Consider the following 25573-nt stretch of genomic DNA (forward strand, 5'->3'; position numbering starts at 1 on the left):
GTGTGTGTGTGTGTGTGTGTGTGTGTGAGAGAGAGAGAGAGAGAGAGAGAGAGAGAGAGAGAGAGAGAGAGAAGATGATGCCCTCTGGTCATCAGTCCTCATAGATGAGTCATCCCTATCTTGTCTGAATGGCCCCTTCTGGGCCACATTTGATCCAGGGGAATCTTTTGTAAGGCTGTAGACTCCTGCCTCCCCCACATGCACCTCATCCAGCGTCTTGAATAATGTGGAACCACCTTGTTAGCTCTCTCTCTCTCTCTCTCTCTCTCTCTCTCTCTCTCTCTCTCTCTCTCTCTCTCTCTCTCTCTCCTTCTTCCTCTCAGCACTAGGAAATCATGTTTCCTAACCTGGGGAAAGTTTCTGCTCTGCTTCCCCTGCTCCTCCCAACCACACTTCTTCCCATAACCACGATGCCATTCCCTCAGTCCTCCTAAGCTCTCCAAAGGGCCCTTACTTTTGGAAAATAAAACTTGCAGGCCACTTCTGCTTTGGTCCAGCTGCAGAGCTCCCTTGACATGCACAAATGTAGGCCCAGCTAAATGACAGCTGACTTGGGAAGGAAAAGAGGGAAATTAACTAATGAATTAATATCTCAAGATAATATTTATCACATGAGGTTGGAGAAGGGTGGGGCCTGTGATGAGACATATGGCTTGAAGTCACCTGCTCTCTCAGTAACTAGAACACCACACACATATGCATGTACGTCCATGCACGCACCCTTCTCCCACAGTCTTCCCAGGCAGGGTCCCAGTCTCTTGCATGGCTTCTCCCTTGCTGCCCTCACTTCTCTACTCTCCTCCTTCTAGAGGTTGGTACCTCCTATTATGCTGTAGCTGTAGTCAAGAGGAGCTCCAACGTGACCATCAATACCCTGAAAGGCGTGAAGTCCTGCCACACGGGCATCAACAGGACAGTGGGCTGGAATGTGCCTGTGGGCTACCTAGTGGACAGCGGCCGCCTCTCGGTGATGGGCTGCGACGTGCTCAAAGGTGAGGGCTTTGGGCAGGCAGGGGATTCTCCTGAAGGCACTCTAGGTTCCCCTCTCCTTACTTCTGCTTCTGCCTGCCCCCACCTCCCCCACCCCCCAAACGGGATAGCCTTCCTCCAGGCTCATCTTCATCTCATACTTCAAGGAAGAGCACAGTCCCACCTCTCCCAGGGGCCTCCCAGACACCTAGTCAGCAGTGCCACTCCCCCCTGTCTTTCATACTGGCCAGCCTGGTGTCACCACCATTTTAGTTTCTGCTTGATGGCGCCTCCAGAGCACTCGACTCTCACTCACTCATCATGGTGTCTCACCGCACAGCCAAGCACAGGGCCCAGCCCATGTTGGGACATGGTGAATCGGCAAGGAGCACGTGGTGTGGACCTGGTGTAGGTCACTGTTCCAGAAACGTGTCCTCAACTTCACAGGGTCAGAAATTTCAGGACCCAAACCAGCTGCTGCTGTCTTGTACCCAGGACGCTCGCAGGTAGTAAATCAGAGACTCCCTGCTCCCAATTATTCATCTGTAGTGAGAATAGGGCTGCCACACAGATAGAATGTTCTCCGGTGGAAGGGAGTGGAGAGCTATCCAAAGGGGCTGCCTAAGAATAAAATGAGTGAGGGGTGAGGCAAAGCCTCGAGGGTCCTGGCTAAGAGCCCAGAGCCCTGACTCTGGCGTCCCGGACAGAAACCCTGCTTCTCATGCTTTAGGCTTCTTTTTCCTGGTCACACACTGGCCACCCAGCTGTGTCAATCTCTCCAATATGGCAATGAGGTGGCCCCTGACACATGACAACCACATTCTCAAACTACTCACTTAGGCTCACACCCCCCCCCGAGTAGAGTTTGGGGTGTCCCCAAATTCTTTGTCCACAAGTGTGCTGCCTCCCGGTTTGTTCCACAGACGATCAGAGCTTCTGGGGCTGGGTGTGGGCTGGGGAAGCGTGCAGGAGAAACAATAGTCTTTTAAAGCCCTGACTTTGCTGTCAGATAGATGTAGATTTAAACCCAGGCTCAACATGACCTGCCCTCAGAGAGGTTACTCTGCCTCCTTGAACTTAGGTGCCCTCATCTTGTAAAATGGGAAAATGAGCTACAGTGCTGTGGGGTTGGGAGCAGTGAGAGAATTCACACATTGTTTTCGCACAATGCATGGCACAGGGTACATGCTTATTGCGGGGAGCTGTTGTTATTATGAGCTCAACTGCCCTACCTCTCGGCAGGCACCTCGCTGTTGTGCACACACATGCATGCATGTACACACATGTACACACATACAGACACATGTATGCACTGCCCCCATACCGCCCCAACCACTGTGTAAACCAGCACAACTCACAAGAGCCTGGAAGCCATGTCCTCTCTGATGGTGGCCAGGTTTGCATGGTGTATCAGTCACTAGGCACATTTATTAAATATCTTCTCCCCTGGGAGAATGCAAACAAGAGGCCATGAAAGGGAACTTGCCCTGGGAGAGCTTGGTCTAGCTGGGTGATGAGCACGATGCGACTGGCTCGGTGAAGAGCTGGCATCCTGCTCACACTGCGTGGCACTGTGGCTTCCTCGGCACAGGGTAAATATTTGCCAAGAGGGTGGACACGGCCGGGAAACCACGCAGATCCTACCTCTCCACCCATGACGCATCCCTCTCCTGTTTCCCTCCCCTCCCTGTGTTTTGAGAAGTGTTGTCTATCAAGTTAATTATACTCATTAAGTAATCATTTGTTTCTTTACCTGCTTTCATTGATTACCTATACTGATTTGGAAATGAAACCCTCAATGAGAACAGTATCTAGTTGATAGTTAGTTGTCCTATATGACCATTTTGGGATAACTGTTTTATTTCCCTGAGCCATTTTTGAATACTCCGCGGTGCCACTTTTGTGGCCCCAGTTGGAAAATCGCCGATCAGACCCAGTTCCCCAGTTTTGCTCAGATTGAAGCCTGAAGGGTCCAGCTACGTCCCTGGGGAGGCCAGCCCTCCACTCCAGACGGAGTGACCTGAACCCTCCCTAGGGCACAGGGCAGGGAGTCTGACGCCGTGAGGCTGACTGACCTCCCTCTGCCTCCTTCCCGCAGCTGTCAGCGACTATTTTGGGGGCAGCTGCGTCCCTGGGGCAGGAGAGACCAGTTACTCCGAGTCCCTCTGTCGCCTCTGCCGGGGCGACTCTGCTGGGGAGGGTGTGTGTGACAAGAGCCCCCTGGAGAGATACTACGACTACAGCGGGGCCTTCCGGTGAGAGGGGCCGGGGCGGGGCTGGCACTACGGTGGAGCTGAGTCAGGGGAGAGGCTTGGAGACCACATGAGCTGGGGAAAAACACCTCTGCAGAGAGAGCCCTGGGGGAGTGGCAATGTCCGTGGCATCTCATCAAAGCGCCCTTTATAGAGTTCATGTGCACTGGTTGGTTTAAAAACATCAAACTGGAATATGCCAGACTGGGTTTACTCATAAGTCAACATGTTTGGTATATTTACGGAGGTGAGACCTCAGAGAGAAGAAAATGACTAAACAGCCTTTTGCCTCTCCCATGTCCCCATTGTGGTGTCTCAGAGCAACAAGGAGAGTGGTGGGGGTGGGGAAGTGTGGCAGGGCCCCTTGTTCCTGACACTTTATATGAGCCCGCCATGGATCCAAAAGAGAGTCTAACAGCTGTGGTGCACTTCTGTCTGTCCACAAATGAGGAGACCTGCCCTCTGGGGGCTGGAATGGAACCCTGCCAAGTCCCTCTAACCACGCTGGCCTCAGTGTTTCCACCTGGAAGCGGGGAGCCTGCTGATGGCCTTGCTCCAGGGTGTGATCTGGGTAAATGCCATTTTTGGCACAGAGAAAAAAACAGTCCTCAGTTTTCCAAGCCAGAGTCTGTTGCCCACCCCACCTCTCCTGGTGTCATCCCCCCAGTCCAATCCCTGCCTATTTGCTGGCTGTGGGGACCTAGGCAGTCCCATTGCCCAGTAGGCCCTGACCTGCCTCCCTCACTGGGCAGTAACACATAGAGGACACATGAAAGTCCTGGTCCCTTCCACTCAGGGTTTTGGGTAAAGCATGAGAAGGTCTAGTCCCACCCGCTGCCTCAGGACAGAGTCATCTTCCAAACCCCCTGAGCATTCAGGCTGCAGATGATAGCAGCTGCCAAGTGAGCTCCTGCTCCTTTCAGGCCCCAGCTGCCCAGGCTCTGTACAGATGATAGAGAATCTCTCCCTATAGAACCATTTCATCATCCCCACTTCACAGACGATGCATAGTTTGGCAAAGCCACCCAGCCAACACACAGGACAGCTGGAACCCGAGACCGCGTGACTGTGAAGCCATGCCCACCATGCCCACTCCCACAGTCCAGGCCAGGCCTCCAGAGGTGGAGGTTGGGCAGGGGCCCAGGAGCTCAGGGAGCTCAGCTCCACCCAGATTCACAGGTTTCTCTTCCACAGGTGCCTGGCAGAAGGAGCAGGGGACGTGGCCTTTGTGAAGCACAGCACGGTGCTGGAGAACACTGACGGTGAGTGACGGGGGCGGGCCTCAGGAGCAGGAAAAGAAGAGCTGGGTCTCAGCAATGGGGTTCACACTGCTGCAGGAAAAGGGAAGAGGGGTCTTGGCTCCACGTAGGAAAGAGCTCAAACATACGCCAATATAATATTTAAAGTAAAAGTAAATCTATTTAACAGAGTAAGAGAGTGGTGGTCTGTAATCGCTAGTGGAAGGGAGACCCCCTTCATCCCCTGGGCCAGGGTTTAGGTATGTTTTCTGCTTCCATGAAAAAGTCATTGGTATGGAGGGGAAGGAGGATAGGAGAACAATGTAAGTTTATCATTCACTTCAGTAAGATGCAAGAAGAATAGAGGCAGGTTGGTTTTTAACTCTTGCAAAGCACAACCTGTGCATAATTTGCCAGTAGGCTTGCCTTTAGCTACGGGGATGGTCCTAATGGGATCTCTAGTCTTCTGGAGAGATTGCTCTGTCATTGATGAATGTCTGCCTGAGTTCTGTGACTCAGAGCACATAGGCAGCAGGCTTGGACTCCAACCTCTTAGTTGCTTTGTCTGTAAAAATAGTCCTCATACCCCTTCCTATATTAAAACTGCTCTTTCGGGCAGGGGGCTGGGTAAGCAGCTCTGACCTGCCATGATTTGTATACGGCATTGGGTTCCGTTTCCACCTGAAGATTGGGTTCTGCTTTTCAAAAAATGTTTGCAACCTCTGCACTAGCTCTCATCTACCTCCTTTCCTGGCATTTTTCTCCTTTTACCTGAAGAAGCTACCCTTTATCCCTGGACGGGGTCTTCTTGAAGATGGGTTAGTGTTATGTGTTGGTCCATTATATCGTTGTTGTTTAAATTGTTTTTAATTTTGAAATAACTGAGCTTTAGAAAAGTTGCAAGAATAATTCAAAGAACTCTTATTCATTCTTTACCCAGATTCCAACTTAGCATTTGCCACATTGATTTATCATTCTTTCTATATGTATGTGTTCTTTCTGAACTATTTAAGAGCGCAATTGCCTGCATCATACCCCTTTAATACATCAGTATGTATCTCCTAAGAACGAGGAGAGGTGGACTAGCCACAGTACAATTTATCAAATTCAGGAAATGTAACATTGACACAATAGTATTATCTAATCTACAGTCCATATTCCAGATTCACTAATTGTCCCAATTCTGTCTTTTACAGCAATTTTTTTCAGGCCAGGGCCTAATGTAAGATCGCACATGGTATTTAGTTGTTAGGTTCTTATTCGTTTCCTTTAAATAGTTTCTCAACGTGTGTGTGTGTGTGTGTGTGTGTGTGTGTGTGTGTGTGTGTGTGTGTGTGTGATATTGACATTTTTAAAGAGTCAGGCCACTTATTTTATAAACTGCTCCCTAATTTGTATTTGCCCAAGGATCATTTATTTTTTTTAATTGATGTATACTTTACACACAGCAAAATACACTCTTTTTCAAGCACAGTTCTATGAGTTTTGCCAAGAATATACATCTGTATAACCATCACCCAATCAAGACAGCGACTGTGACAGACCCTTCACCCCAAAAGTTCTTTCTAGTTAACCCTACCACCACCCCGCCTGGGCAATAACCAACCAGACTTTCGTCTCTATAGTTTTGGCTGTTCCAAAATGTCTGAGAATTGTCCATTTTAAAAAAATCATTATCTTTCTTGTTAATCTTTGCCTTTTATTTATTTATTTTTTAAGATTTTTATTGGGGAATTGGGGGGATGGGAACAGCGCTGGGGAATTGGGGGAAGGGGAACAGACAAGTTGCTGTTGTTTTTGTTCTTCAGTCTAGTTGTGGAGGACGTTGCTTCTCTGGTCCAAGTTGGCACCATCATTGCATTCTTCCCGGGCGAGGCACATCAGTCGCCAGCTTCTGGACGGCTGCTCACTGCAGCTGCTGGCCACTCACACTGGCTGCTGGCTACACACGGTAGCCCATGGCAACCCACTGCAGCAGTGGCGTCATCACCGGCGACTCACGGCAGCCCAGCTCCAGGTTGAGCTGTTGTGCAGCATCTTAGCTGTAGAGGGCAGTGTCACTGGCCCTCATATGTGGGATCCGAACCGGGGCCCTCTGGTGTCCCAAGCAAGCTCTTAACCAATGTGCCACTCAGCTGGCCCTAATCTTTGCCTTTTAAATCAGAATTTCCATCATGTAGTCTTACACTTATGAATGCAAACAACATGAGCCAGATATGAGAAAGAGAAAAAAGATGTCTAAAAAAGGAGGCTGCACATAGGATTGTCTCAAGAGCAGGACAATCCTTTGAAAACTGGCAGCAAGGACTTGGGCCGCAAAATGAGTCAAGCAAAGAAAAATTTGGAAGGTAGAGAAAGAATACTGATGTTTTGGGTTAAAATTGGCTCTTTTTAATTTCTTATGGTAATCTATGAAACTAATTTTTTAAAGGGTATCTTTATGAAAAGAGATTGGTAAGAGAAAGAGTGGAGTTGACATAAATGTCTAAAGTAGTGAAGTAACAGGGCTTTAATTGTCCCTGGCCAATGAAAAACAGGAATGGCAGATTGAAATACCTAAGTGATGCATTTATCTCACAGGAAGGCCAAATGACCCCACACAGGTGCATTTTGCAGCAGTTTAAAAATAGAGAAAGTTGGGGAGTGGGGAGAGAATGACACTGAGTAATTGCTGAGGGTGCTATAAATTATCATGTAGTCATTAAAAATGACCTTTGTGGAGTTTTCCAAATTATTACTCTCTTGGTTTTTGGGTTTTGTTTTTCAAGAGCTTTGGAGTGAACAGAGTTTTCATGAACCCACAAATTATCTTTCCCCCTCCTGTTTTCTAGCAGAGGCTTATCCTCCTTATTTGAATAGTTGGGTTAATATTGTATTAATACATGGGCAAAGCTTTGGGGAGTTACCCTTTTCTCTCTGGGACACAGATCTGGGTGGATTCCTGTAGAAGTTTGTTTCCACCATGGCCCCTGCCCACTGCCCTCTGCTCAGAGCCAATTTAGTGCCTGATGGCAGCATTGAACTCCTGGTACATTTCTCTCTCTCATCCTAAGTTTCTCTTATTCTCTTACTCTTCTTATCTTTAATAAACAGTTCCATTTATATGTGTTGTATACCTCAAATCCATTTTATTAGTAGAAATTGGTGAGAGGTAGACAATTTAAGAAAACAGACACAGTCTATTGAGACACCTGGTATTGTAAGGTGTAACCACCAAGCTCCTCTTCATTCTGAGTTCTGGCTCTCACCTCCTGGTGAAGTTCTGGTTCTCACCTCCTGGAAGAGTTTTTTGTCACCAGGGGTCTGTGGCCCATGATACCCTCGCCTCTCCACAGGCTCCTTCTCATGAGCTCTCCCCAAGCACCTCCTCCTGACGAAATCTGGCTCATCGCAGGCTTCATATTTTCCCAGGAAAAACACTGCCCTCCTGGGGACAGACACTGCTGTCACAGGACTTCAAACTGCTGTGCCGGGATGGCAGCCGGGCTGACGTCACGGAATGGAGGCAATGCCACCTGGCCCGGGTGCCTGCTCACGCTGTGGTGGTCCGAGCTGACACAGATGGGGGCCTCATCTTTCGGCTGCTCAATGAAGGCCAGGTGAGTTTAGGGCACCCCACACAGCTTCTGAAATAGTGCTGGCCCTTCTTATCGCTCACCAGGGTGGGAGCTCAGAGCTAGAGCCATCGTGGGGCTGGGCTAGCTAGACCAGGAGGACAGAACCCAGAGAACCTCCCCTGGGACAGACCCCTACTGGGGACCCAGGCCTCTGTAGTGTCCAGCCTCAGGTCAGGTCAGTGTAAGGAGGGGCCGACTGTGCTAGGTGGCAGCGAGGAGCGTTGGCCAGGGAGGGGAGACCAGGGGACGTGCACTCTCAAAGAAAGCTCCTGGGACTTGTGGCTTTTAAAATGAAAACCAGAACATATGAGCAAATAAACAAAATGACAAAACCAATACATGTGAAAATACACCATAAATGAAATATGATGAATAATATTTTGCTGAAACTACTGCTTACAAAAGCAGCAAGTTTCTGACTGCTGGGCACACCGGCTTTAGTTTTGCCCCACTGCTTGTCCTCAGTAGCATCCCACACCTGAACCACAAGTCATTTTTCCAGTCAGCTGAGTGTGACAAGGAAGAATGTACCGAGGGAGCACAGAGGAAGGAGGGAGGCGGTGCCTCATCTGGTCCTGAGTGCGTACCTGGCCTGAGAGCGCAAGAAGAAGGAGGTGGTGGCTGACGTGGGAGGAAAAGGTGTGGCCCCAGCAGCACCTCACCAGCCCCTGCCCCCACCCCTTGACACACAGCGTCTGTTCAGCCACGAGAACAGTAGCTTCCAGATGTTCAGCTCTGAGGCCTATGGCCAGAAGAACCTGCTATTCAAAGATGCCACGTCCGAGCTGGTGCCCATTGCTACACAGACCTATGAGGCGTGGCTGGGCCCTGAGTACATGCATGCCATGAAGGGTCTCCTCTGTGACCCCAACCGTAAGTCTCTTGTCCTGCCATCTCCAGCCCAACCTAATCCCAAGAATGGCAGGGAATTCTGGAAAGGTAGCTGGGGGAGGACACCCACCCTGGGAGGTTTGCCCCCTTGGCCCTGAACCTGTTGGTCTGAGGAGGAAGCATCTCTGGAATCCAATGGCCTGCTGATCCCTGGAAGCCCTGCCTCTCCAGGGGCTGGGATCCAGGCCATCAGGGCCTGTCTTGAGAAGGGCATCCTCCTCCGCTCCACACCGAGTCATCACGTCCTGTCATTTTCTTTCCACGATGCCTCACTCCTCCTCCTTCCCACCCCATGGCCATAGCCCTGGCTCAGGCCTTGTCTCTCGCCTGGACCACTGAGTCACCTACGAATGGGTTTCCTGCCTCTGGCCCCCATCCTCCACCTACAACCAGGGAAGTAGTGAGACGCTGAGTAGATACATGGCTGTCAGGATCTGCCCCGTGCCTCCTCACAGCCCCAAGAAAGAGGTACAGTTATCCCCTTTCTATATGAGGACATAGAACCAGATTGTTAAATAACTTACTCCTTTATAGCTAATGAGGGAAAGACCCAGAATTTCCCTTGAGTCTGACTCCAAGCTCTTTTGTTCTGAGATCCCAGCCCCCACGGCTCCCACCCCACAGGCTGTGCTTAGGGCAGCCCCTAAAGCAGGTGAGTGTGTGGTGACCATGTGCTCACACTCGCACAGGGCTGCCCCACTACCTGCACTGGTGTGTGCTGTCCACTCCCGAGATCCAGAAGTGTGGGGACATGGCTGTGGCCTTCAGCCGGCAGAGACTCAAGCCAGAGATCCAGTGTGTGCCAGCCGAGTCCCCCCAGCACTGCATGGAACAGATCCAGGTGGGGGCTGTGCCTGGAGGGGCAGAACGAGGCAGGTGGGTGGGTGGTGGCAGTGCCTAGGATGGTCCTTACCACCTTCTTCTACCCCACCTGGTGTGGAGGATACCGGGCAGCCTGGGGAAGAGAAGGTCTCTTGTGACAATTCCACAGAGAAAGGGGAGGAAGAAAGACCCACCCCACCCTAGGGACCAGCCACCCCACCCTAGGGACCAGCCACCCCACCCTAGGGACCAGCCATCCCACCCTAGGGACCAGCCACCCCACCCTAGGGAACAGGGCACAAGGGGGACTGTTTCCCCCGGGAGAGCCCAGGGGCCACTCTGAGTGCGTGGCCAGGAGCAGAAGGAGCGTGAGGCTGGCCCAGCTCAGCGCTGGCCGACCCCGTGGCCTTGGGCAAGCCCCTTCCCCTTTCTGCGTCTCAGTTTCCCCTGAGTGGGAAACTGGGTGGGCTCGGATCATTGTGTGTTAAACATTTTGACAACAAACCTCAGTCTATCACAATCTAGGATACAATCACAATCTAATACACAAAAACTTATCTTTCAGATATAAATATGTAAAAAAAACTTCTCTATATAGAGAGTTATGTACTTCCCCTTACTAAGTGCAATGCACGCTGATAGTCTCTGTTCTATCCATTTTGTTTGTTTGTTTGTTTGTTTGTTTGTTTTTTCAAGCGTGTCCTGGCACTTTAAATTGATTTGGCATCTATTAACATGCCTGCTACCTGCAGTTAAAAGCACTTGTCCTGGTCTCAGTGGCCTATTCAGCTCTGTGCTGGTTCTCTGACTGGAGACTGAGGCCAGGACTCGGAGGCGGCCCCGGGATCCTGCAATCAGGAATGAGGTCTTACTGGGGCCACAGGTGTCCTCACAGCCCCTGGGTTCCTGGACTCCTCCCCTCCCATTTTTTAAGAGCAAGTAAGTGGGGGATGATGGTTAAGGAGCTCTTTTCAGGGTGGTCCCCAAGTGCAGAACAGGCCACAGCGTCTCAAGAGTGTCTATTCTGCCTCAGCTTTTTTTAGTTTTATCTTTTAATTTTTCCAGTTTTATTGAGATACAATTTTTTTCCATGTCAAAGCAAATTATTTATTTTTTACTTTTTATTTTTTATTTTTTATTTTTTTATTATTAGTTTCTATTATTTTATTTTATTATTATTTTTTTATTCTGCCTCAGCTTTATCCCTCTGCCCTGGAACCTCCTTCACAGACCCTGAGGTTCCATCCTTTTAAGAACCAGCTCTTTCATCAATTTGCACACACATTCAACAAACATGCCTTGCATACATGCTATCTGCCAGCCCTTGGCCAGGTGTGGGGATACAGTACAGTGCCCCAGGCCTCTGAGGACTGGCAAGCCATGGGGAGACCCCATACCAAACATGAGGACGGTGATGATGCTAGGCTGTGCTCAGGAGACACTCTCCTGGCAAAAGGAGACCCTCAGAAAACATTTGCTGAAAGAATGAAAGACACCCATGAATGGGAGTGCTAGTGGTAGTTGGTTTCAGGCCTCTGGTCCCCTCTTGCCTGTACATCTTCACGAGGACAGGAAGGAGCCAATGGGGCAGGATGGCATCATCGGGGGAAGGGAGCCTGAAGCCAAAGTCCCCAGGAGACCCAGCACTGGTACCTCCATCAGATCCTGACACCCAGAGCCATCTTGGAGCCCACCCCAGCCCGGCTGCTCTTTCTATCCTCCCTGCAGGCTGGGCAAATTGACGCCGTGACTCTGCGGGGCGAGGACATTTACATGGCAGGGAAGACATATGGCCTGATTCCGGCGGCCGGGGAGCACTATGCTGGTGAGTGCAGGGGAGGTAGATAGATAGATAGATAGATAGATAGATAGATAGATAGATAGATAGATAGATGATAGATAGATGATAGATAGATAGATAGATATCCTGCCCCCCTAGGCTGCTTTCAAAAGCTCCAGCCCTCCCTCAGTTCCTCTGTCCCTGGGCTGGCTGCTGGTTGTCACAGGCAAGCCTCTCCTGCCCCAGGCCTCAGTGTTTCCATCCAGTCATTGAAAGCCTGACAGGAGTCAGCAAGCTTTCTGTAAAGGGTCAGAGAGTAAGCACTTTGGGCTTTGCAGGCCACATACAGACTGCTGCAACCCTTTTGGTTTTTTTCCAACAACCCTTTAAAAATATAAAAACCATGCTTAGATTGCAACCCAGGTGGAACAAAACCAGGCTAAGCAGTGTGCCGACCAACGGCCTCCTCAGCCTCTTCCAGCCTGACCATGTAGCTCACAAAGGTGGCCCTCCTCCTTGTCAGCTCATGCACACCTCCCCAGGGGCCTGGGCTAGGGCCTTGGTGCTCTGTCCTCCTAAGTGGTGACCTCAGGTCCCTTCCTCTTGGATGTGAACTATCTCTGGGCTTAGAAGAAATGCTCCTGCAGCCTCAGCTGTGCTTCCACTTTTTTTCCCAGGAGGTGATAAAAATACCACCTGGGTGTAAGGAAAGGAAAAAATTCCTTTGGGTGAGCACTGTTGGTGGGTGAAGGGGTGGGAGAAAAAATTCTGGAAGTGGAGCCTCAAGCTGCTTCTCAGCACTGGGGGGACAGGCAGGGGTCCCACTGCCAGATGTGCTCCCTGCACACCTACCTGGCTCTGTGGCCTGGGCACACCTGAGCTGGTGCAGCCAGGGCCTGGACACTGGGGTGTTGTTTTCCGGGGTGGAAAACAACAGGAGGAAAAAGGTGAAGGAACAAGGGACCCCTGGGATGTGCCCTGGCTCTAGCCCTGCTGAGGGACCTCACTGGTGTCTCTTTCCCCCAGCGGAGGACAGGAGCAACTCGTACTTTGTGGTGGCGCTGGTGAAGCGGAACAGCTCCTATGCCTTCACCCTGGATGAGCTGGCGGGCAAGCGCTCCTGCCACTCGGCCTTTGGCAGCCCTGCTGGCTGGGACATCCCCGTGGGCGCCCTTGTGCAGAAGGGCTTCATCCAGCCCAAGGACTGCGATGTCCTCACAGGTGCCACTCTCCAAGGGAACACAAACTCAAAAACTCTTCTTTGGGATTGGCTGGGGCTGGGGACCCTCTCCCAGCAGGACCCCAAAGAAGGCAGCTCTGGAGAGTTTTCCCCTTACTCCTTGATGTGACCCTCGCTTTTGGGAGGGTTGGGACATACTCTTGGCCACACCATGACAGTCAGGGGTATCAGTCTGGGGGTTCTGTGGTGCCATGGTGCCCCTACCCACTTACCCAGAATGAAAGTGGTTCCAGTGGGTGTGGGGAGCAGGGTGTGCATGGGCTCTGGACCTGGCTGTTTCACCATCCAGCCATGAGGCTGTCCCCATCCCCCAGCAGCCTTGGGCATCAGGAGGACCATTGGAAAGTGGCCAGACATCTGTGTAAGTGCTGAAGAAGACACTTTTACCAAGCACCCGCCATATGCCACCCATGGGGCCCTCCCCATGTGTTAAATCATGCACATTTCTGGTGAAAGGGAGGCAAGAAGAAGCTGGCAAGATCCTTAGGCTGACTGCACACACACCTCTGTCCTGCCTGGCACCTCAGGAAACAAAACACTTTTTTTCTAACCACCTACACAAGCACACAGAGGGTGTTAGGATTGGCTGCTCCCACTCTCAGACAACTGGGCATGTGCTCTGACTGGAACAGAAGAGCTTATGAGGTAGTGAGTTCCCCTTCCCTGAGGGAGTTCAAGGGCAGATTAAGTGACTACTTACCAGAGGTTGTCCATGGGGTTCCTATGTCTACACAACTTCTGTACCTTCTCATACCTGCAATTCTCACAGGAGGAGGTGTGCCACTCTGAACTGGGTGGGCAGTGGAGTAAGTGGGTGGCCTTGAGCTGCGGGGCCAGGCAGGGTGGACAGATCCGAGAGGAAGTAGCCCTCTCATCTCCTCTGAGTCGGCCCCTCAATACAGCCCTTCCCCTCCACCCCAGCGGTGAGTGAGTTCTTCAGCGCCAGCTGTGTGCCCATGAACAACCTCAAGCACTACCCATCCTCACTGTGTGCGCTGTGCGTGGGGGACGAGCAAGGCCGCAACAAGTGCGTGGGCAACAGCCAGGAGAGATACTTCGGCTACAGCGGTGCCTTCAGGTACTCGGGTGGGCCTGGCGGGTGGGCTTGGGGCCGGGCACTGAGGCTGGGACCCTCCAGCCAACACCTGCCTTGGCCTCTTGTGTGGCAGGTGCCTGGTTGAGAATGCAGGGGACGTCGCCTTTGTCAAGCACACGACCGTTTTTGACAACACGAATGGTACGTGAGGGGGACTGGGGCCAGAGCAGGACCAGATCCTGGAGAGGGGCTGTTCCCCAATATGATCTAGGCACCAGATGTTGCCTAGATTGAGGGCCAAACAGCAGTGGGAAAGACTGAGTCTAGAAGGCTCTGCCCCTTGGGGATCCCTGGTGCCCCAAAAGCCTCAAGGTAAGAACAGGCCTCTGGCCACACGTCCAAGTGTGCAGGACACATGACAGCTTTTCCTGGTCTGGAGTCCAAATCCCCATTCCATCGAAATGGTGGAAACTCAATCTCAATCAATGTGGAACATTTATTCTGGGGAAATTATGTGGTACCAAGTTGTGTGGGTGAGGGTGGCAGGAGCCTTCCTCCACAGGGTCATCAGTTCACATCAGCATCTGGTCTTCGGTCCTGAGCAGGTCAATGCCACATGCAGGGAAAGCACTCCGCAGCCCCTAAGCCACGAGAAACAGGGCACAGCCCCATTCACATCGCATGGGTGGGTTTTCTCTGGAGTCACGTTCCTGGACTTCGCTTGGGAAAAATAGCTCAGGAACTCTGTGCTCCAGGACCCCCTCAGCCCACACCTGAGGTCATGTGGGGGTACAGGGCCTCTTAGTATGCTTCACCTTCCTCCCCCTCCATTCTCCATCTGTCAGAGAATCTCCGTTCTGAACACAGGAGACCGTTTCCCTCCAACACCTATTGTTTGTACTTCTGGATAACCTGCCTACCCCCAGGCTTTGAAACCCCAAATGCTGGAGACACAGTGTTCTCCACTCTGTCCTAACACATCTCTACCCACAAACTCCATGCAGAAAGGTATAGCATGGCCCAAGGGGAAGCAGAGATTGGTGAAGGGGAAGCAAGACATGCAGGGAAAGGAACATCAGTTCGTATTTCAAATCTCAGATCCCTCCTGCCTATGGCGACAACTGAGCTGGGGATGGCTCCAGGTCCTGCTGCCACAATTCCTGTCCCCTGCCCACCTCCCGCCAAGAACACTGGGGACCATCTTCCAGGAGCAGGAAGCTGAGGGCTCCTGCAGGAGCCTGTGAGCTCTGCCTGGTCCCAGCCCCGTGCCCTCTGTGGTTGGGGAGGCCGTGCAAGAATCACCTGCAGTGAGGCGCCCGCTTTCCAGGGCTGCTCATCTCCCTTTATTTTTATCTCGACTCATGGGCCCACCTGGAGCTCCTTCTGGAGATGGGAAGGAGGTGGATACTAAGTGAATACACGAGACACAAAAATAATGTGACTCCCAAGCGTAGTGTTTCTCAGGAAGCCCTTGGACCAGCCACCCTCTTCAGGATCACTGGGAAGCTGGACCCCATTCTAGACCTAGTGAATGAGATTCCTTGCAAGCAAGGGCCTTAGAACTGCCTCTTCTAGGTCCACACATGATGTTATGCCCCTTCTCGTTTGAGAACTTCAGCCATTAGGGGAGGTCAACCACCACCTTCAGGAACCCATCCCACTCTCAGGCCTGAGACCTGTAGCACTCAGATGGGGTTCTTTGCCTGGAAGTGATAAAGAACTTTGGTTTCTTCACCTGTAAAGTGGGGGTGATCATACCTGCCTGGCGTTGCTATCTTGAGGATGGGGCAGTGCTTTAAAAATTCCTGTCACACAGTAGGTACTCCCTATTCCCTACAAACAGAGCTCCTGCCAACACTGTGAGCCCAACTGGGCTCTCTCATCCTGGTAACAGAGCAGAGCAATTGGAGAATGGAGAGCGTTGGGGAGCTGGCCACACATTGCCACCTCTTCCCAGTCCATGATTTGGGGATTCAGGAGAGAGCAACCTCTCTCTATTCCTTCCTCTCTCCCTCCCTCTCCCTCTGTTACACCCCTTCAGGTCACAATTCTGAGCCCTGGGCTGCTGAGCTCAAGTCGGAGGACTATGAGCTACTGTGTCCCAATGGGGCCCGGGCCGAGGTATCTCAGTTCGCAGCCTGCAACCTGGCACAGATACCATCTCATGCTGTCATGGTCCGGCCAGACACCAACATCTTCACTGTGTATGGACTGCTGGACAAGGCCCAGGTGAGCCAGGGCAGGGGCTACATTATCGGGGGGGGGGCAACAGAGGTGAGCCAAGTCCCCAGGACACCTCAGTCTACCTGGAGCAGACCTCAAGAGAAACTGCGAATGCCTGGGGCAAAACTCAATGAGTCTTCACTTAGCCAAGGACACCCCTCCAACCACTCTCCCCTCTGTCTCCTGCATTATTAATTTTCCCTTCTCAGCTGGACTATTCTCATGCTGTTATTTCTACCACTTATTTTTTAAAAAGAAAGAAAGGAAGGAAGGGAGGGAGGGAGGGAGAGAGAGAGAGAGAGAGAGAGAGAGAGAGAGAGAGAGGAAAGAAAGAAAGAAAGAAAGAAAGAAAGAAAGAAAGAAAGAAAGAAAGAAAGAAAGAAAGAAAGAAAGAAAGAAAGAAAGAAAGAAAGAAAGAAAGAAAGAAAGAAAGAAAGAAGACAGACAAAAAAAACACCTCTCTTGGTCTCACATCCTCTTGTAGTCATAACCCCACTGCCCTTTACAGCAAACTCCTTCAAAGATCGTCCCTGCTCTAGAGCCTCCTTCTGCTCTCTCTTAAGGATGGAGACTACTCTAGACCAGCCTCCACCAGGGCCTGGAAACCGCCCTGGTCAAGGGAACAGAGACCCATTTTTCTCAGCCACTCCTCCCAGTCTCCTCATTTCCCCAGCCTACAACAGCTGGAGTGCCCCCAGGGTTCAATCCTAAACCCTCCTCTCTGCCATACCTACACCCCTATGGATCTCATCCAGTCCCATGTCATTAACTGCCATCTATATACTGATGGCTCCTAAATGTACATCTTCAGCTCTGCTGCCATCCACCCTTCAATCTTAAATTTGCATCTTTAACAGCAGCCTACTTGACATTTCAGCTGGTTTTTCTAACAGGCGTCTCACACTTGAACAAGTCCAAGTTTGGGTGCTCGCCTTCCCTCAGTCCTCCACACTTCAGTAAAGAGTGGCTTCAGCTTTCCATTCCCTCGGGAGTCATCTTGGACTCCAGTCTTCCTGTCATGCTCGGCATCCACTCCATCAGTAAAGCCTGCTGGCTGCACTTTCAAAATGCATCTAGAATTCGAACCCAGGCTGTCTGACGATGGAGTCCTTGGCTCCTAACCCACCCCTTCTCCCCTCCTCCCCCTTCTCCCTAGACCTTCTGACGTGATGTGAGGGAAGGACACTGGGTGGATGTGCATTTTTGGAGGGAGAAGGCGGATAGCTTTCATCAGATCCTCAAGTGGATCCTTAAGTGCCCGCAGAAGACTGACAGCCACTTGACTCCTTAGTACGCCAGCTTAAGCATCTCTGACTCCAAATCCCTTTTGACAACAGAGGTCAATGAGTTGTCAAACTTAGGATTTCAAATCGGAGTCTTGGTGCCCTGACATTGCCTGCTTTTTGGTTCATTGTATGTAAAGCAATAAATAGCAGGTGGCCCCTGGGTGACAATTTGTGAGCCCAGATGAAAAACAGGCCTGCTTGTGGTGCTTCCAGGACCTGTTTGGAGATGACCACAATAAGAACGGGTTTAAAATGTTCGACTCCTCCGACTATCATGGCCAAGACCTGCTTTTCAAGGATGCCACGATCCGGACAGTGCCTGTGGGAGACAAAACCACGTACCGCGACTGGCTGGGCCTCGATTACATGGCGGCTCTGGAAGGCATGCTGTCTCAGGAGTGCTCAGGTGCAGGTAGGGCCCCGACTGCTGGGCAGGCAGCTGTGAGAGCCCTGGACGGGCCAGTTCACACCCCACAGAGGAAGAGCGGGCATCCTGCCACATTCCCCTGCATCGTTCTAAGCTTTTCACCTGAAAACCTTGAGTGAACTGATGGGGTCTCTGGGTCGTTACAAATGAGCAAGACGAAGTGTCTTGGAAGGGTCTGAATAGGAAGGCTGCAGTTACAGCAGAAACACTAGCTGTATAACTCAGACAGACCTAGATAATGAATATAAATGCTAAAAATAATCTTCCAGAAAGGATGAGGCAGCTATACATAAATATCCACGTAGTATAATTTTGAAAGGAATGAATATGTAAAGAAACCAAGGGAATGAAAAATTGTAGCAGGGTAGAAAGAGGGAGCTGGGTGAGTTTAGTGCACAGACACGCGTTCCATCAAGCCCTGCACGTGAGTGCCAGCCTAGGTGCCTTAATGCCTGTGTTTCGTCCCTCAGCGGCCACGGCCTCCAGGGCCTCCCTGCTCCTGCTCCCGCTAGCCCTCACGGTCTGCCTCCTCCAGCCCGCCCTCTGAAGCAGCTCTCAGCAAGCCTCACCCTCTCTTGGAATGGACACCTCCTCAGAAATCTCTATAAATAAGGCTGTTCTCCTCAGTAAATCCAGCTAACGCTGCCCAGAGAGAAACGTGTGATGGGAGAGGAAATGTGAGAAACCATGGAGCTCTTAAGAGCTGTGATTTCAACACTGAAGTTTCTGTGATTGCTTCAAAGTGGTATAAAGAAGAATGTTAAAGAAAAGTCCTCCAACTTCAAGTTGGACGTGAGCAGGTCTCTCCTGCTGGAGCCCAGCCTCTGCCTCCCAGGCACCACCTGTCGTCCTGCTACCTGAGGCGTGCTGGCCGGCCTCCCAGTCACGGCCCACCCACAGGCTGCTACTGCTTCTCTGCAAATCTGCAGGCTCCCACCACATGGGGCCTCACCAGGCTTAGTTTTGGAAAAGGCCAGTTACCAAGGAAACAGGCTGAGCCCGGGCTTCCCACATGGCCTTCTCTGCTGGAGCGACTCAAGGGAGCCTGGTGAGATGCCGGGCCTACCGGACCCTCCCCTGTTAGTTCCCACTTCCCCCTCTGGAGAATGGACACTGCACCTCCCATCAGCCCCTGCTCCATCTGTCCTCTAGGCTCTCTGTTCCAGCGTCCCTCCTGAGGACACTGTGTCTGTCTGTCCACTGAGACATCCACCAGATGAGGCTACAGCCAGGCCCTCTAAGGAGGAGTAGCTGCTGAGCACAGGCAGCCCCTTGTCCTTGTCTTCTGTGGCTTGGTTTGGCCCGGGCCATTGGACTCCCGATTGTGCTGGGCTGGCGAGGACAGGGAATCCAGGGCTGAAACCCTTAAGGGATCCTCGGACAGAGGAAATGCTTCTTAGTAAGAATTGTTACTAGGTGTGGGGCTTAATGCAGTGTTGGGGGTCTAAAATCCTGTCTGTTGTAAGGAGGGCAGGCCTCTGAACTGGACAAGCTGTGTGCCCTGACTTTCAGTGAATTCGGCTGCACCAGGCTCTGTCCTGGGGTTAAGCCCAGTCGGCAGGAGTCCTCACCCCTGCATTTCCTCCTCTTAGCTCCATCTCAGATTATCACCCTTCTCCTGCCCCCAGTGTGACACCCACCACTCCACAGCCACTCCTGTATATCCAGCCGCAGCAGTTGCCTGCAGACCAAGGGCTCAGTCTCTAGGACTGCCCAGGGAGCTCTAGGACTTAGAGCAGGAGGTGGCCCAGACCTCTGGGGCAGCATGAGACCCTCCGAAGAGCCAGGAATGGGCAAATTCCATTTGCTTTGTCAGAGGAGCCACAGACCCATGTTAGGTACTGATGGAAGCTCCTAATAGTGTGAGAAGGGGGTCTCTTCACCCAGCCCTATACCAAGTGGGCCCAAGGGCCACTCACTCTAAAAGAAGGTCCCTCCTTCCTGTCCCCTATGAGAGTCAGCAGAAAGTGCCTGGAGAGGACCCTCTCTCTAGTCCATTACTGCCACCCTTGTCTCAGGAGCCAGAAGTTTCCAGAACTGCCAGCTCTTACTCTGAATTTTGCTCCCAGAAAAAAAGTAAAAAGAGAGAGAAGTAACATGAGCAAGCCACTCTCGTCAGCAGACTGGGAGCTGCGTGGGCCTAGAGCTATTTGCATCCCAGTCTGCGGGGGCCTCAGGGACACTGATGACAAGCTGGGTTCCCAGTGCTGCGCCCCCTCCTGTGGGCGTTCGGACGGATCCTTTCCATCTCTCAGCAGCAAAGAAGGCCCCTGGCAGCATCCTGGCCATCATCACACCATCCTGAGGGGTCCTGGTCACCATACTAGGGCAAGCCTGCACCCTACTGTGAGGGGTCAGAAAAAGCCCTGCCTCTGCTAGCCTCTGCACTGCGGAGAGCAAATGTTTCTTTTCTGATCTGATGATCGTTTGATGTTTTTTTTTAAGGGAGATTTGTACAGTGAGAAGCATATTTCTGTGTGGCTACTGCGAGCCAGTGTTCCGCCCAGGTGTGTGACACCTGTACTGTGAGCCACCGAAGGGGTGACCTGTGTGAGTGCTGTGTGACGTTTGATTGGCAAGTGACAGCAGGGGGCCACCGCTGTGTTAGTGCTCATAAAAGATGTTGGTTTGTTTTAGCAATAAAGCCAAACAACCCTGCACCTCCTGAGGCTTGAACTCTGATAGAAGCTTTCTGCTGCTGATTGGTTTGGTCCTCTTAGGTGGTCAGAGGATGGCCTGCCCAAGCCACTCCCCTGTCCACTCAAAATGGCAGCTTCCATTCAGAACCCTGTTCCCTGAGAGCCAGAGGCAGGGACCAGTCGGGCCCCCAACTGTCCTCTCCAATCTGGACTGGTCCCTGGCACATTTCATCTGCCTCCACCCCCCTCAGCCTCTTGGGTGTCCGCTTCTCTGGGGACCAGACACAGAGAAGGGTGCAAACTCCTCCATCACCTTGTGTCTCCAAAATAAGCTGCCCATACTTTGACTTTGGCAAATTGGCTGCTAACTCCCTGGAATAGGGGAAAGGGGGGTCAGATCTCTGACAATCCTCACAGTGGGCGCTCTCTGGCCTGTCCTGAAGTGTGATGGCCAAGCTGGTCTTGGTCAGGGTCTTGCTCTGGCTCGGGGAGTGGGGTTCTCTATATACCCCTCTCTCACAACTCTGGTCCTTCACTCTACCCCCAGGCTACCCTCCCGCACTCATTGCAGCCATGTCACAGAGCTGGGTCTCACTCCCCACTGCACACAGGCCATTCCTGGGCTGTCGGCCCAATCATCGTGAAGCCAAGTGGCCTGGGAACCTGGCGGCAGAAGTTGATGACAGTGACTCTACACCATGTGGCAGTTTCGGCCACTTAGCTCTCCTGGTGCTGCCCCTGGCCCCTTGAAGCTTTGGGAGAGTTACTTAACATTGGAGGCCCATTTACTCATCTGAAACATAAGCAGAATAATAATACCCAGCTGGTGAGGTTGTTGTGAAGATTAGATAAAATTATACTACACATAAAACATTCAGCACCATAGTTGGCACATCACAGGTGCAGAAAAGACATTCACTATGACTGTTGCTATTACTCCAGGCGCTTGTTTTGGGGGCTTAAGTTTCAAATTCCTGAGAGAGATCATCTAATTGGCCCAGTGTGGGTCAGGTGTCTCCTATTGGGCCAATCAGCGCAGACCAGCAGCTGGGTGCCTAGCTGAAACTTGGCCACTGAGGCCTCAGAGAAAGAGGAAATTGAAGTGTTGTGAGCCAGGCAGCCATCCCAACTGGTGGTTACCAGGCCTGTTTTAGGTGATATTTGGCATTCGTTAAGCAAATATTTATTGATACCTAGTCTTAGTACCCCCAGACTTGGGCAAAAGGGACCCTGGTCCTGGGTTTTGTGCTTTACAGCAGTACTTGCCAAACCTTGATGTGCACACGAATCCCACGGACCTTATCTCATGCCAATTCTTTTTTTTTTTTTTCAATTGGGGAATTGGGGAAAGGGACCAGCCAAGTTGTTGTTCTTCAGTCTTAGTTGTGGAGGGCGCCAGTCACCATCTGGCTGCCCATCGGCAGCTCATGGCCTCTAAGCTCAAGGTGCTGTGTTACAACCTTAATTGCGGGTGGGCGTAGCCACCATCCCAGGCAGGGGTTGAACCAGCAGCCTTGTTGTTAAGAGTGCACGCTCTATCCACTGAACCATCCGGTGGCAGCTCAGCTCAAGTTGCAGGCGGGCATAGCCCACCATTGAACAGGCAGTCTTGTTGCTCAGAGCACATGCTTTCACCAGCTGAGTCATCCTGCCACCTGTTGGCAGCTCAGTGTCAGCTCAGCTCAAATGCAGCATCATTGGCCCATGTGGGAACCGAACCAGCGGCCCTGTTGCTCAGAACTTGCGCTCTTCAGCTAACTCTTAACCAGTTGAGCCACTCGGCCGGCCCCATGCCTATTCTGATTCAGTAGGTCTGGAATGTGGCTAAGAGTCTGCAGCTCTAACCAGCTCCCAGGTGGTGCCCATACTGCTGATCCAGGGACCACATTTTGAGAAGTATCCCTCAGTGGCCTCTGCTGGAGCCTGCCTCTAACCACCCAGTGGGAGGAGTCACAGGGAAATTGTGTGTTCACCCAGAGCCCATACTCTATCTCGTATACCATGCTCCTGAAATTCTTTCCCAAGCAGTTCTGAGGCAGCTTCCAGGGTTTGGACAGGCCCCTCCTCCAGGTCCTGCCTCCCAGGGTAGTCAAAGGTGACTCTTTGCAGGAGATATAGATGGAGCTTGATGAAAAGGCCACAGTGTCCACTTGCACATGCACAAGCCCCTCAAAATATGGGATGGAGCTTGGGTGGGAAGAGAGGGGGTGATCAGACTGAGTCCGAATTGTTACAAGATTGTGCCTGAGAAGCCACAAGCCCAAAGAACACACCAGGTGGCTGAGTGTGAGACATAGGTTTATTGAGACTTACAGACTGGAGAGGGTCTCCAGTGGCACCGGCCATACGGGTAGTGATCCACCCCCAGCAGAGAAGAAGCGAGGTTATACAGGTACAGCAACACAAAGGACATCCCGCAAGAGAAATCATCTGGCAGACCCTGCAGGCCTGCTCCCATGCACACAGCATCCCATGGAGCTGGGAGACCTTGCCTGCCTGCTAGCTTACCTGCCTGTGGGCCAGGTCCCTACAAGGGGTGGGCTGTGGGGTAAGAGGAGCCTATTCTCTCTGCACCTCATATTCCAGTTTGCCAAGTCTTTAGAAAGGTTTATTTGTCAAAGTAGAACACATTTTATTTAAGTTGTGAGCTGAATTTGTAACTGTAAATTTGTAGCCACATGGTAGTTGGGTCTCCATGGCTATTCTTGCTCTAGGCTCCACCAATGTTTGGGGTGGGCTGGCCTACTGTGTGCACAGCTGTTCAGCTCTAGCAGTCCTGTTCTCAGGGCTCTGAAGATACAAAGAAGTGTAAGGCCCACTGCTCCTGTACCTGGTCTCGGTTGGATAGGCCTCTGAGCTGGTGTGGTGGAAGAAAGGACAGTGAGAAGGTGACTACATCCCAACAAAGACAGGTGGGTCCTCCTGGCCCACACAGCACATCGCAGACAAGGCATCCACCCCGCCTTTGGCCTCCTCCCCAGGGCTCTCTTTACATGAGGGTGGATTAGAGCCACATTCTTATAAAAGATTCATACAATAGATATACATGCTACAATTTTTTAAAAAGGTATTTCAAATTGGAAAAAAAAAATTAGATAACTTACCTAGAGTTCAGGAAACTTGAATTCTAGTCCCATTTTTGCTATTCAATTTGGGCAAATACTTTCTCCTGTTTCAATCTCATTTCCCAAATCTGTGAAATGGAAACTCGGATGGTCTCTCAGTAGTTTCTAGCTCTAACAGTTATTCTTAGACTCAAAACTGTCTGTCTTCACAGGATTATTTCCTGGTCTGTGCTGAAGCGTAAAGGGGCCAGGTGGGCTCTTTTGGATTTCTGTCTTTCCCAGCTGTCTTCGGGTTGGCACTAATAGCCCAGGAGCTGTTTTACAACCTGTAAGTCATATGTCACTGGTTCTCACCCTTGAGCCTGTATCAGAGTCACCTAGAGAGCTTCTTATGAAACAGAATGCTGAGCCTCACTCCTAGAGTCTCTGATTCCATGGGGCCAGGGTGGGGCCAGAGAATGTGCATTTCTGGCAAATTCTCAGGTGATGCCAATCAGGCCACCTCACTTTTGAAGACCGCTGTTAAAGACAATATGAGCTCACATCCCATGAGGGCATGACAGGTGCCTGCACCCGCGAGGTGGAGGGCTTGGGTGAGAAGAGTATTACAAAGTCCTCACAGAGGAAGCTGGACCCAGCCTGGAAGAAGAGACAGGCCTGTAACCATGGCCTCTATTCTGTCTCCATGGAGACAGGTGGGATGTGCAGGACGATTCCAAAGCACCAGCCAAGGTGTCCTAGCAGATAGCTGAGAGTCTGGGGCAGAATTCTGACCTCACTCCCCTTTTTCCTTTCCCTCCTTTGCCCAGCACGGTGGTTCTCTCCTCCTTCTGGTCCTTGTACCTTCCACTGTGAATTTCTGAGTAGGGCTTTCAGAAAGAGGTGATGACTCAAAGGTTAACATGAGGAACAATATGATCAGAATACCCCCTCTTCCTTCTCCTAGCTTCTGATATCCTCAGAAACCTCCAAATCTGTATTCTCTACTATGGCCAACCTTTGGGACGCGAGGGAACAAAGAGAAGGGCCTGGTGATGTTCTGAGCAGGGCATTCTTCGCTAAAATCCCAGTCCAGTCAGCTTCATGAGAGACTCTGCCTGTGACCATCCAATATCCTTCTCTCCTTTTTCCTTTCTAGCAGACTCCAATTTGGTTCAGGATGGCAATGAGCCCAGTTAAAAATATTCACTATGGATGTAAGGGTGACCTGGCTGCGACATCTGTCACCCCATTGATCGCCAGGGGTTGATTCGGCTGATCTGGCTGGCTAGGTGGGTGTCCCCTTCCTTCCTCACCACGCCATGTGCGTCCCTCCCGAAGCTGCGTGCTGGGTCGAAGAGGACGACCTTCCCCGATAGAGGAGAGGACTGTTCTTTGGTCAAGGGTATACGAGTAGCTGCACTCCCCTGCTAGAACCTCCAAACAAGTTCTCAAGGTCCACTTGTAGGAGAACGTAGGATAGTCAAGCTTCCAAGACTCCAGACACATCCAAATGAGGGGCTGTATGTGGCAGTCTACCTTTCTTAAAAAAAAAAAAAAAATTCACTATGGGGCTGGCCAAGTGGCTCAGTTGGTTAAGAGCTCACTCAGGGCCGGCCAAGTGGCGCAATGGTTAAGAACTGGCTTGGGATGCCAGAGGGCCCCGGTTCGGAGCCCACATATGAGGGCCAGTGACACTACCCTCCACAGCTAAGATGCTGAACAACAGCTCAACCTGGAGCAGGGTTGCCATGAGTTGCTGGCGACGGCGTAGGCTGCAGCCCCTGCGGCAGTGGGTTGCCATGGGCTACTGTGTGTAGCCAGCAGCCAGCATGAGCGGCCAGCAGCCGCAGTGAGTGGCCGTGCAGAAACCAGAGACTGATCTGCCTCACCCGGGAAGAGTGAATGATGGTGCCAACTTGGGCCAGTGAAGCAACATCCTCCACAACTAGACTGAAGAACAAAACGACAGCAACTTGTCTGTTCCCCTTTCCCCAATNGAAGCAACATCCTCCACAACTAGACTGAAGAACAAAACGACAGCAACTTGTCTGTTCCCCTTTCCCCAATTCCCCAATAAAAATCTTTAAAAAAAGAAAGAATAAATAA

General features: G+C 51.5%; 1 protein-coding gene across 1 annotated transcript in view; it reads left to right on the forward strand.

The window, feature by feature from the left end:
• Positions 1-20395, forward strand: part of MELTF (melanotransferrin) — a 25383-nt gene extending 4988 nt beyond the window's left edge. Inside the window, exons 4-16 of the mRNA XM_019650664.1 lie at positions 810-992; positions 3068-3224; positions 4416-4483; positions 7871-8058; positions 8769-8949; positions 9657-9808; positions 11518-11614; positions 12596-12790; positions 13731-13887; positions 13979-14046; positions 15887-16074; positions 17568-17766; positions 18252-20395. Coding sequence (XP_019506209.1) covers positions 810-992; positions 3068-3224; positions 4416-4483; positions 7871-8058; positions 8769-8949; positions 9657-9808; positions 11518-11614; positions 12596-12790; positions 13731-13887; positions 13979-14046; positions 15887-16074; positions 17568-17766; positions 18252-18328 — 1910 coding nt within the window. The 3' untranslated portion in view covers positions 18329-20395. The remainder of the gene's footprint in view (positions 1-809; positions 993-3067; positions 3225-4415; positions 4484-7870; positions 8059-8768; positions 8950-9656; positions 9809-11517; positions 11615-12595; positions 12791-13730; positions 13888-13978; positions 14047-15886; positions 16075-17567; positions 17767-18251) is intronic.
• Positions 20396-25573: the final 5178 nt, after the last annotated feature.

Source organism: Hipposideros armiger, unplaced genomic scaffold, assembly GCF_001890085.2.
Source record: "Hipposideros armiger isolate ML-2016 unplaced genomic scaffold, ASM189008v1 scaffold_8, whole genome shotgun sequence".
Classification (NCBI taxonomy): Eukaryota; Metazoa; Chordata; class Mammalia; order Chiroptera; family Hipposideridae; genus Hipposideros; species Hipposideros armiger.